The sequence below is a fragment of the Pipra filicauda genome, unplaced genomic scaffold (genome assembly GCF_003945595.2).
Source record: "Pipra filicauda isolate LSUMZ 115617 unplaced genomic scaffold, ASM394559v2 scaffold44_size3831614_pilon, whole genome shotgun sequence".
Lineage (NCBI taxonomy): Eukaryota > Metazoa > Chordata > Aves > Passeriformes > Pipridae > Pipra > Pipra filicauda.
Genome location: NW_024104587.1, coordinates 335,172 through 347,550, shown reverse-complemented (window position 1 = coordinate 347,550; position 12,379 = coordinate 335,172). Strand labels below are relative to the sequence as shown.

Below are 12,379 nucleotides of genomic sequence, written 5' to 3'. Positions count from 1 at the left end.
CAACAGCACCCACGTCTTGAAATGGTCGGCACATAGATTAAAGAGATTTGAGACAGCACAGGAGGGAAAGGAAAAAAAAGTAAAGCGGGGGAGCCCCCCCTCCCAAGCCATCAGAGTTTGTAAATCATTTTGAGATGAGGTGCTATAAGAAATGTAAAATATATAATTAACAGCACAGAAAAAACACGCTACATTCAGCTTCTCTGCTCCTGCCTAATCACCGCCCTCATCCTCCCCTCCCTACAAACAGACCAAATTTAGCACATTAAAATGAAAATCAAGGGGAAAGCCAGGCACATTCACTGAGTACATCCCATCACTCTGACAAGTGAAGGGTGGTAATATGGGCTTGGGCACAAGCCAGTAGGACCCAGGAGGGTACACAGCAGGGGCTGCCCCATGGACACCTCCCAGGGAACAGCAGCTGCAGCTCCCCTTCCCCTGAGAGAGGAGTGGAGAACAGGAGCAGTGTGCTCCTACTGAGCACTTAATGCCAAATGGGTTCCCACAGGTTGGGAAATCAGCCTTCTCCCTGTTTCCAAGAGCTGAGTTATGTCTCCTACACCCATGAGTCAGCAGAAGCCATGGGATGAACAGGGGTGGCCAGTGCAGCACTCCCTTCTTCTGGTTAAGCCACAGTTAGCCCAAGTTGAGGCTTATTCACCATTTTTTTTTCCAAGCCTTTTATTTTTCCAGTTCTACCCGGAACCAAGACACACTAAAAGGATGAGCAATAATAAGAGAAGAATGTTACCCAAACCCCTGCATTGCTTGGCTTGCATCTCAGAGCTGGCAAGAGGCCTGGGACAGCTCAACTACCACCTGTGAGCCACATACTGGGGAGGGCTGCATCCCACCGCTCACGTGGGAAGTGGTGCAGGACTCCCAGAAAAGCATCCTTTTACACAGCACTTTTCTTTTATACTCAGAATTTAGAAAGACAAACTGGAGAGGACCATTTGATCACCACCTGCTAGTCTAATGAGCTCAGTTCATGACCCAGACTTATACAGGAAAGGTGTAAAAGCTTTACAGAAGCCCATGAAAACAAGACATCCAGCATCTAAAACCCCTGGAGATAAAGATATCTCCACACATCTGCCCCACCTATGTACACGAGTCCTGAGCTTCTCCTTGGCCCACTGGGGAGCCAAAGAGGCAGCCCTATGACTGGGAAACTGCTGGAGGAGGAAGGGGAGGCAGGTCCTTTCCCCAGCCAAGCACGAGTCATGTCCATCCCCATGCTCTCAGGTGGCTCTTGCTCACACCTGGGACCTCATGCTTGGAGCTGATGAGGAAGAGCCTGGCTTGGAATGGCACTTTCAGGCAAGGGGGGAAGGTGACGGGTGGGTGGCGGAGGGAGGGTGAAGGGAGGTGAAGGTGAGAGTGGAAAGTCTTCTCTGGAAGCATCTACATGTATGTTGTGATTTCTGAGACCTGAGATTCACTTTGGTTTCTGGACCATACCAAGACCCACTCTCCTCAAAAACCTCCTTCTCTTCTTCCTCATCCTCTTAACCTCTTCCTCCTCGTCCTCCTTCCCCCCATCCCCCCAGCCCATCCCTTGATCCTCAACGGGGGGCTCCGGATCGGGCACTCACACGTGTCTGGCTTGTGGCAGTTGTGACCTTGTCGGAAGTACTGGGGGTTCTCGATGACGGGAATGCGGGTCATGCCGATCACCACTGTGTCCGGGCCAGCATCCAGGGATGAGGGTGTCGTGATGCCATGGTTGATATGGTGGAGAGGACTGGCTGAATCCTCCTCTCCGCTGATCACTGCCACGGGACCTGCAAACAGCACACACACACCTGTCAGGTACAACAGGGGGAAAGGGCTGATGAGACCTGCTGACCACGCGGGTAGGGATTGCTGCAGGTTGGCACCTGCTCCTGGGCAGGACGCCTGTCTTAGCAGTCCTGGCAGTTGACCCATCCCCAGGGCTAATTTCTCCAGGCAGCTCACAGGGCAGGGAAGATACTACAAGTTTTCTTTCCTGGCTTTGGGATACCAGATTAACAATCTTGAAGGGTTAAGTAGCTACAGGTGACACCACATCAAAGGTGAGTCATCTACAAAGTCCTCTCCTAGGGCTGTCACAAGAGAAATCAGTCACTGTGATGTCTGTACATCCTGTCAGAATTATGACCGAGCTTAGACTAGAGAAACATCACCCCCAAAGAGTTATTTCACCCCAAAACCATATTCATGCCATTTCTGTTGCCCAACGTGTTGCCCATATTGTTTCCCCTCTTCCAGTTTCACCTGGGCACACAGAGCCCTTCAGTCAGGCTGATACCTACAGGGACCCACAATGCACTGGAGCAGATCCTGCTCAGCTCATGCTGCCTCCCACCACCATCACCACAACTGGCAACACCTCCCTCTTACCCTCCTGACCCCCAAAAGTTGACAACACCATCAAACAGGCAAGAAAATGAGGCATGACCCCCAAGATGGGAGCAATGGAAGACTCACTCCTCCACAGCCTCTCTGGTCTGCATTAATTGCTCTCACTGGAGCAAGGGCACAGAGGCAGTTTCCCAAAGGAGGACCCCTCTGCCACGCTGGCATCCCTTGGAGGCCACAGGCACCCAAGGATGGCAGAGAAAAGAGCCCCCAGCAAGATATGGAGAAGGCAGTGCCACAACCTTTAGGCTGAGCTGCAACAAACCCAGAAGACTCCCCGCTCCTTGTCTCGTCTAACTCATCTGCCACCATCTCAAGTATATCTTAACTCCCAATTCCCCATCTGTTGCTTGGTCATGGGACCTGTTATCAATCCCCACCAGGCTGAGAGAGTGACTTGGTGGATAGCTCAAGGTGGTCCCTCTGCACTGACCCCCCTGCAATGTCTTGAAGTTGTGGCTCTGTGAACAAGGAGCCCTCAGCACGGTCCACATGCCTTCCCCCAGTCCTCCAGCACCCACTTATGCATCCTTGTCTACCTCCATGGAGAAGGTCCCCGAAGCACCAGTGTGCCCAAGTGCACCCACATTGATCTCTGTCCTGCAGAGGTCCAGCAACCATGTTCCAGCTCCTTCAGACTCCTGCTCCAGCCATGATTTCTTACACTAAATGTCTGTGCCCAAGAGCAACAACTCTGATCTTGCCCTAACCAACAGCAGGCTGGTTCCCTTAGGTGAAAAGAAGTGATGAAGGAAAGAGCATCCATATCTGAGAGCCAAGACCTGCTTCCTTCACAGAGATATTTCACAACATTCAGCTGTATTTCAATTTTGGACTTATGTTTTGTTTTGTTTTTAGACCCTCTAATCCATGTTGCAACCATTCTTGCTGCATTAGTGTTGGACAAAGTAGAGACCACAGTGAAATTCTCCATGAGACCTCCTTAATATATTCACATGGGAAGAGAAACCACACTCAACTAGTGATGCTCCTTTTCTCCTGTGTGGATGCTATCAGGAGCTGCCAGAAGCTCAAGTACAAAGGAGCAGAGATGCTGCATTGAGGTATCAAACCTATGCAGAGAAGCCAACCTTTTACCTATGTTGCATAGAAAATGCTCATCTCCCATCAGTAATCTACTTCTAATTGCACAATTACTTTATTATGTAGCACTAGCAAAGAAAAGGGGAGTCTTCAAGCCATTTTACTCTCTGGAGCTACTGGGAGGATGGGGCTCCATGCAGTCGTTCTGCCTGCATTAATCTCGTCTAAAGGCTGCTCATTTTTGGAGCTTCAAGTATTGTTTGTTCTTCCAAGTGGGATATAATGAAGTTATTGTGTAATTAGCAGAGTCCTGGCAGCTGTGACAGGTGTTTTAGTCACGAGGAGAAAAAGTCTCTGCCTTTATTGTGAATTCCTTTTGGCAGGTTCTGGCTTTTTTAATGTTACTCCTTGGGCCCATGTGACTTCCAGCTTTCGAGATGCAAAGGCAAAATTCAGCTCTTGTCGCAAGATGCCTGTGTTGGGACTATGCACACTGCATTTCTGCACACACAAAAAGTGAACAGGCAATTTTGGTTTGAATTACTTTTGTTCTTTTGCGATGACAATTCTTTGCAGGCAAACCAGGAGGAGTGGGTTTTGTGTGGTGTGCACATCTCTTCATCCCTACCCTGCACCACTGGCTGGCCCAGCTGTGGTGGGAAGTGGAGAGCTCTGCATTTAAGGTGCAGTTCAAAAAAACAAGTCATAAAAATATCAGCTGGTATAGACTGGTGTAAAAAATTTTAGAAAAGAACATAAAGATCTCCCTTGCAGTGGAGCAATTTGAGAGGCTAACTTACAGCTTTTCCAAAGCAGCCAAGGTGTTGCTTCAAAAGAAAGGTACTTCATTAGGCAGTGGGATGTGAAAGGCCCCTGTAGTGAGTGATGGCCAGGCTGGATGACACTTTGAGCAGACTGCTCTCATGGAAGGTGCTTCTGCCCATGGCAGGGGGATTGGACTAGTTGATCTTTAAGGTCCCTTCCAACCCAAATTCTACGATTTTATGGGAACTAAATATTCATTGTCCTCTGCTCTGAGAGCAGAAATCACACCTTTGTGGCAAGGGACAAAGAGGACATCTCCTGCAGCATTAGGATTTGTAACCAACCACGGGACATACACTAGGCTGACACAGACCCTGCTGAGGACATGGTCCTCAGGGCCTCACAAAGCCCTGATATCACTTTTCCCTTGCTGTTCTTGCTTGCACAGCACCTCCTAATTTTTAAGGAACACAGATCATGGCAGTGCCCCTCTAGCACAAGCAGGTTAGCAGGACATGGCTATGTCTAAAAGAGTAGGGCATAATCGAGGTTGGTACTTGTGAAACTAAGCACAGCAAACATCTATTAGTCATTGTTCCAATGGTCATTTCTTTGCCAATAAACAGATCCAGAGTCTGACCTCCTTTATGCTCCGTGTTTTTTTTTCTGTGGCTTGCTTTTTAGGAGGACTTTCTACATGTGTTATCCTTAGTTTCATGCCCCAAATCCATCCAAGATCTGTGCGGTAACCATGTCTCAGTTGATCCACAGGGTGCACTCCCATTTCCCAATGAACATTGGGTCCCATAAATGGACTCAGCCTCTCAGTCATCCAGCTCAAGTCAATGCTGACAAGCTTATCCATGCACAAGACCTACCAACCCTCAAAAGCCTCAGAGCTGAACTCTGGTGCTTCACGACTACCTCAACCCCTTCCCACTGCTGCAAAAGTGGGAAACCTCAAAAACTTCCAGTGGCAGTCCTGACACCACAGGGATAGCACATCTCAGAAAGAATATTCTACCCCTGCAATAATACAGGGACAATTTATTGCCTCCAGATGTATTTCCAGGTCTAGGAAAAAAAAAATCCCATTCTCCAGAGTCCTAAGGAACACACACGATGGACATGTTGCACTAGGTTTCCGGCTTTCCAAAACATTTCTGATGACAGTAGGCCCTGACCTGACATGGACTAGAACGTGCTATTCAGCCAATTCATCCCAATATCCTCCACAGAACATAATTTGAAAAAAGACATAATTTTCAGTTGTGGACTTCTCCAAGTTTCTCCTATTAATTTTTTTTTTTTTTTTTAGGAGAGAGGTGTGGGTAAGTAGAAATCTGGACAACATTAATTCCTACAGCACAGTCATGGCTCTCTATCACTTTCCTTCTCTCATTCCCATCTCTTCTGGATGGTCACGGCTGAGATCCAGTTCCCTCTAAGCCCACAGCCACTGTGTTGCCACTCTTAGAGTCAGGTGAGTGCTGGACTCACTGCACAAGCCTGAGACAAACTTAGAAAACATCATGGATATCAAACAGTCACCGATCACTTTTATAGGTGTGACTATTGCTCTGACTCAAAATATACACTGCCATTAGCAGCTCCTGGGAATAAAGCATCTACCCAGACTTTAAATCTATCTTGGCAATAGTACATATTTTTTGCTGTTAAGTAGGCAAAGAAGTTGAGTTTTCTGATGTATAATGTTGATTTATGGCTTTATTTGGAAGAATTCCCACTGGTTTCACCAGTACATTTTCCAGGTAAGGTTAAAGGGAAAAAATGAAGCAAAAGAAAGGGAGAGTACAGATTTTAAGATTTAGGTTTACTTTCCATTTGACAGGGAAATGGGCAGAGAGATATAGAAAAGAAGACAGTTTGGTACAGTAAAAATGCAGAATAGTAGTCAAGGGTAACTTGGGGTAATTCCTAATGTACTATCCTGTGATCTTAAAACATTATATAAAATACTTCGGAGTTTTTCTGAACAGTGATGCAGTGGCTGTTTCTGTGAATAACTCAGCCTGTGCTATGGACAAACATACCATCGATATTAACTATAAAAAGAGCCTATTTGTTAATACTTTAAGAAGTCTGTGTCCATTCTGAGCACTGAACATGTTGCATCTATACTCTGAAAGGCTCTCTCATGGCTCTCCTTCCTTCCAAGCAGGAGTCTCGTCAGCCAGCAGCATCCACACTGTCTGCAAGGACAGAGTTGAGCTGTTCTCCTCACCGGCTCCATGCAGTTTTCCTGACAAGGAAGCACTGTCAGCAACAGTGATGAAGGCACTCCATCACTCCCTGTCTCTATGGGGAATGGCTGAGGAGATATTAGAGCTGCCCAGGGCTACCCCTGAGTGAAGAAGCAGGCAGCCTCTGGTCTAGCCCAGCACTACAGCCTTTACCAGCCAGTGGGAGAGTCAACCACAATGACCAGAGAATCAGGATCATATTAATCTGATACTATCCAAAAAGCAGCGAGGCAGCTTGAAAATTATACTTTTGGAAATGTCACAGGCAGCAGCGCTGTTCTGCCTTCCCTCCCCCATCTTCTCTACAACCAAGTCCTCTTTTCTGAGAAAGACACCTCACTCAAACACCACTATTCCCAGTCTCATTTTCACCCTCTTTTCTCCCTCAGTCTCCCAGTCAGGCTATAGTCCATCCATCCCAGCAATGTCCCAACTCTTCTTCCCACTTTGCATCCATCCTGGTAATATCATCTCTGTATATACTCCTACAGATTACCCCCAAATCTCTGCTTTTCAGAAAATCTGTCGTTCTCTATTCAGCATTGTTCCCTATGGCTAAACTGGAGTTTGGCTCGGTGTTTACCTTCACCTCCTTGTTTATCTGGAAGCTTTGTGAATAGGATACAGCTTTCAGTCCATGTCAGTGAATCTCCTAGTTCATTCACAGTGCTACACGGACGACTTGTTACTTATGAAAAATAAAGCAAATAATAAATAGCTTAGGGACCCCTGTTTGTGAGATCATATCATAATGGTAAATTATTTATCAAGGCTAAGAGCTATACTTTATAATAAAACATAGGTTCAGGAATATAGGGTACTTTATAAATAACCACAGACTAGAGAAGATAATGGTCACTTCATACACATCCATAACATAATAAATGCCCCAAGGCAAACAGGTAAAGAAACAACAAAAACTCCAGCTTGGCATCACAGTAGCCTCTCCAAAGCAACAAAAATGATCGAAGGTGGAGAAAACATGACCTCTAAGGGAAAACTGAAAGAATTATGCTTTGTGTTGAGAGGAGAAGACTGAAGGGACACGTGATAACAGCCTTCAAACATGTAAAAGGTTGCAGCAAAGAGAAATATAATAGCTGTTCTCCACATCCACTGGGGATAAAACAAGAAATAATAGGTTTAAATTGCACTGAGGGAGATTAGAGTTTGAATGTTCTCCCTAATGCCTGGCGGTACAGTTGGTTGGGTTTATCTGGAACAGATAACCAGCGATGTTGCGGGGGCTCAACCACTGCCAGGCTGGGAAGGGAAAGGTTAAAGAAATTTCTTTCAAGGAGAGTTTAGCTACAGAGAATGATGCTGCTCAGAGCCCTCACAGGCTGCAGCACTTTTCACCTGTGACCAAAAAGCCTTCAGCGTCTTCCCTTTCTGATGCTTCCAAAGAAACTCCAAGCAGAGACCTCTCCAGCACTGCAGACTAGGTTTGGGCAGCATCAGAGGCACCGTGGGCACAGCACTGGACCAGGATGGGGCCATGGTCTCTCCAGCGTGGTTTCAGAAAGGACAGCTTCTTCCACATCCCAGGCCACGTGCTCAGGACAGAAACCAAGTTTGCTGAGGCAGAGAATAGTGAGGCGAGTGCTCAAGGCTGCAGGGCAATCCCCTCTCACCACCCACGCCTCTGGGAGCTGTCGTGCAGAACATCATTTTTTGATCAAAAATGATCACTGCAAGAGCTAATTGTGTCATCCCCATTCTCCTTTGTAATATAAAGGAGCCATATAATTAACCTACTTAATTAGGAACTGTATATGACCCATAACTAGCAAAAAAAAATGCTCTCCTAGTAAAGTGGGTCACCATGCATTGTATAGCAAGCACTGAAGCAGACCTCATTAAGCTCCAATATATATTGTATATAAAATCCCTTTCTCCTCCGATTCCAAACCCCTGTTGGCAATTCCACATTTCCCCAATCACAATCTTAAATGCTGTTCTTCAAAGGGTCATATCACCAACTGGCAAGTAGATAATTCCAAGGCCAGATCTCTCAGCCCAGCTTAACAACTCAGAGCTATGCACACACATACACACGGACAGAAAAATAACCTCAAACTTCAGCTTATCAGGAAAACAAACAACTTCAGAATAAACTTTAAAAAATTTCCAACCTTTTGTTCAGCTGAAATCAAACCACCCCCCCAGGGCTGATCTCTGCACCAGGAAGGAGGGGAACTGAAACTCATAAAACAATGAGTGAAAGCACAACAAATACAATTAAAAATCCAGCCATGCTCAGAGCAAGATTGCATTTACTGTCTCATAAAGAGAGCCTCGTCCTTTCAGGCAAACAAAAGGAAATCAATTTCTTAATTTTTATTGGCAGATGTGGGCACGGGGCCAAGGCAGTGCTCGGTGCCTACGCGGGCCCTGTTTGGAGCCAGTCTGCCGTGGGCTCCAGCTTGTTCCCTGCCCTCCTACAATGGGAAGCAGCCACTTCTCGTCCCCAGAGTCACCAATCCCAACCACAGGATGGTCCATCATGTGGCATCTCTTCCCCTGACCCGCAGCAGACCCCTCACTCGTACAGAACACTGGGCTTTGTCCGGAGATGCCCCCTAATTCCAGCTCTCAGGGCCTGCTTTGTCGCCACCATCTCAACCATGTCCAAGCAGCATTTCCCACACCCATAAAGCTTAATTTCATCTCCATGTCCCAAATTCACCCTGAGTTATCCCCACATCATGCCAAGGGATCTGGAGGGCATTGCTGCAGAGGCTGACCTGTACAGTCCAGCCCTTGCTCACACCCCACTGTGGCTGCCTGCGGAGCCTCCGAAGGTGACAATCCCTTCTCTGACACAGCCCATTGGCCACAGTCTCCTCCATCAGCTTTTTGGGGAAACAGTGCAAATAAAAAGTCAAATCCTTGAGCTTTGCAGGCAGATGAAGACATCAAGAACACAAATCTGAGCTCTCAAAGGGGTGTATTCCAAATCCTCAGCTTCCAGCCCCTCCAACAACAAAGGCAAGAGAAAACAGCGAAGCAGCAATACAGTTTCACTTCTCCTTAATGAGATGATCATTTTGAGGCCCTGATAATTTCAAGATGAAGATCCCTGTGAACTCTGAGGTAAAAGGAAGTGAGGGACAGGCCCAGGATCTCTGCACCCACCACCACTTGGGTTGGACACATGGCTCTTCCCCCACTTCCACCCTTTATACATTGCAGATCCATTATCACATAAAGAAAAAAAGCTGTCAGATCTGTTGTCAGTGGGCGATCCCTAAACAGGCAATCCTCAAAGCACTTTCTTTCCTGATGCAACATTCTGCCAAAATACTGCCATTTACAAAAGCCCCTTTCCCTCTTTATAATATTGACATTTCCTTCCTTCTCTGATTTTTTTCAGGTGATTGCAGTGGGGAGTAGGCAGCTCTTGTGGAGGGCCCTGTTAATCCTCCCTTCACCCTTTTCAGTCTCCAGTCACCCTGGCATTCCCGTTTGAAGCATCACTCCAACCCCATCTGGTGTAGAGGATGTCCAAACCTCCCTCACTCCTCCCATGTCCTTTGCTTTCCCACTCTTCCCCAAGCTTATTTATTGAGCTTAGACACCAATCCTCTAAGTACTCACACTTAGGGATGGAAACATTAAGATCAAATCATATAAAATATAAAGTCAATGCTTATGACGGCACAAATGCATAAATCCAGCAGAACAAGAAACAGAAAATGCTTACAGTAAAAATGGTGATACAATCTGATAATTAAAAAGGGTAGGATCTGACAAGCCAGAGCCATGTGTGACAGCAAAGCCAGTCAGCAGCCATAGGAGGGCAAGGCAGGAATTTTTACATCTAGGCATAAAGCTTCCAGCCCAGTGTTGCCAAACGACTTCGACTCAGAAACTGTGTCTAACCAGCAAAGGGACTGCAAACCGGCCACAGTGTAACCAGGAGAATATTTTAGATCCTGCGATGCTGGAATCCAGGAATCTGCTGACTCCTGAGGGATCGAAAAGCCAATGCCTTCCCCCACGTAATAACATATGTATACTGAGAAGTCAGTTCCTTTGCCAAGAAGAAACGGTCTGATCTCACTGCTGAGATCAGGTGAAAGAACTAGCAAATAGTGCAGGCAAAAGGAGAGGAAGAAAAGTCTGTTCTATTCAAGGGCCACTGCAGGAAGGGAGATAGTATTTAGTCTGTCAATGCTGGTGCTGGCATTCAGACCATCCTCAGTCACCTTCCACAATTCCTCCCACCTAGCTTACCCCATCTGCTGATAACAAGCCAATTTTTTCCACTGCTGGGTATGCATGCTCCCTGTGGGGTGTGAGGAGGATCCAGTAGAACCAAATATCCAACCTTGCAGAGAAACCTCCTGTGATTGCATCTTGGCATGGCAGAGCCAGCAGCAGCAGAGAAACACACACCTGGATAGGGCAGGAAGAGTGAGAAGGGGCACCCGAGAATGCAGCATTTGTGCATGGCCAATCTCCCTGTATGGCCCCACTGCAGCCCTCCTGCCCCAGCCCCAATGTCAAGGTCCAGAAAGGATTGGCAGGGCAGGATGGCTGGCTGTGGGGTACTGGAAGCGCTATGATGCATGAAAATGACATTTCTGTTGCCTTATCTTCAATGCACAAGGCCATCATTTCCATCCCTCATTATGGGATCAGCTCCATTTGAAGCCAAAACATCATTTTCTTCCCCCAGGTCTCCATCATTCTGCTACACCCAGCCCCCAGCTCCAGAGCTGGGCACCATCCTGCCTGCCCCAAATCATCTGCTTATTGCCAATCGCCTTGTTTCCCCATTCTTCCTCTTGACTACATATGCCTCTTGTTTTGTTCCAAACAAAGTCACCAAGCTGTCACATCAGGGGCACCTTGAACTCTGGAGCAGCGCAGGCTTTACAAGACAAGAGCCAGGCAATGACTGGGCAACGGCCTCAGCAGCGCCTATTAATCTCTTGGCTCACTCATCCCTATCACAGACACACCGTAAAAATGATATAAGCATTTCATTCAAACGGCGCTGCAGAGAGAGTGGGGAAGAGCACGGGGCCAATTGATTTCCAGTATGTCTGCTCTTTACCTCCAGGTATAAATACAACAGCAAAATCAATCGGAATAACATCATATCAGCTTTCTAATCTCTTCTGTTCACTTTATATACTGCAGCGTTTCCTACAGCTTGTCTACAGGAGGTTCCAGCACCTCTGCACCCCCCAGCCCAGGCGTTTGCAGTCACTTCCTCACTCTCAGCCCCTCCAGTGACAAGCTTCAGGATCTGCAGATCCAAACCTCAGCTCTGCCCCTGCTCCATGCAGGAGGTGCCAAAAGGTCTCCCAAAGCAATGCGCCTCAGCCACACAAGAGCAGCACTAACATGCGATTGCTGAGCCTTGGGCAGTGTTAGCACTTGTTAAAAGGGAGATGCTCCCCTGCTCACACCCTTTCACCATGGATGGCAGCTTGCTCAGCATTGATAGGCACCCAGGCATGCCCAGATCTGCTGCCAAGCACACCAAGGGGGACAGCCCCACCGACACAGGGACATGGGAAAGGCAGCAGCACCGTCCGCTTTCCCACGCCCTCAGGACCCCATAGCTGGATTTAGCACAGGTGACCCTGATGGCATTTTACCTCCTCATGAGCACCATCCAGAGGATGAGTGACACCAAAGACCCACGCCCGGAGCAGGGCCGACAGCTCAGCACTGAGCAGACATATTTCCTTTCTGCGTTTCCAATTTATCATCAGCCCAAGGCTTTTTATCCTCTCTCCTGGCCTCCAGCCACTGCAGAGGGAGACTGTGACAAACTGATAAACACTCTCCCTGACCCTTTCCTTGGGCGAACATGCAAATGCAGTGTGAGAATGGGGAAAGGGCTGCGTGACAAGGCAGGCAGTATCAAGGGGTCATCT

The 12,379-nt window shown here is 47.4% G+C and overlaps 1 protein-coding gene across 3 annotated transcripts in view; it reads right to left on the bottom strand.

The window, feature by feature from the left end:
• Positions 1 to 12,379, bottom strand: part of NTRK3 (neurotrophic receptor tyrosine kinase 3) — a 218,187-nt gene that overhangs the window by 100,459 nt on the left and 105,349 nt on the right. For all 3 annotated transcript variants that reach the window (XM_039385919.1, XM_027711971.2, XM_027711972.2), the window contains one exon: positions 1,602 to 1,790. In XM_039385919.1, coding sequence (XP_039241853.1) covers positions 1,602 to 1,790 — 189 coding nt within the window. The remainder of the gene's footprint in view (positions 1 to 1,601; positions 1,791 to 12,379) is intronic.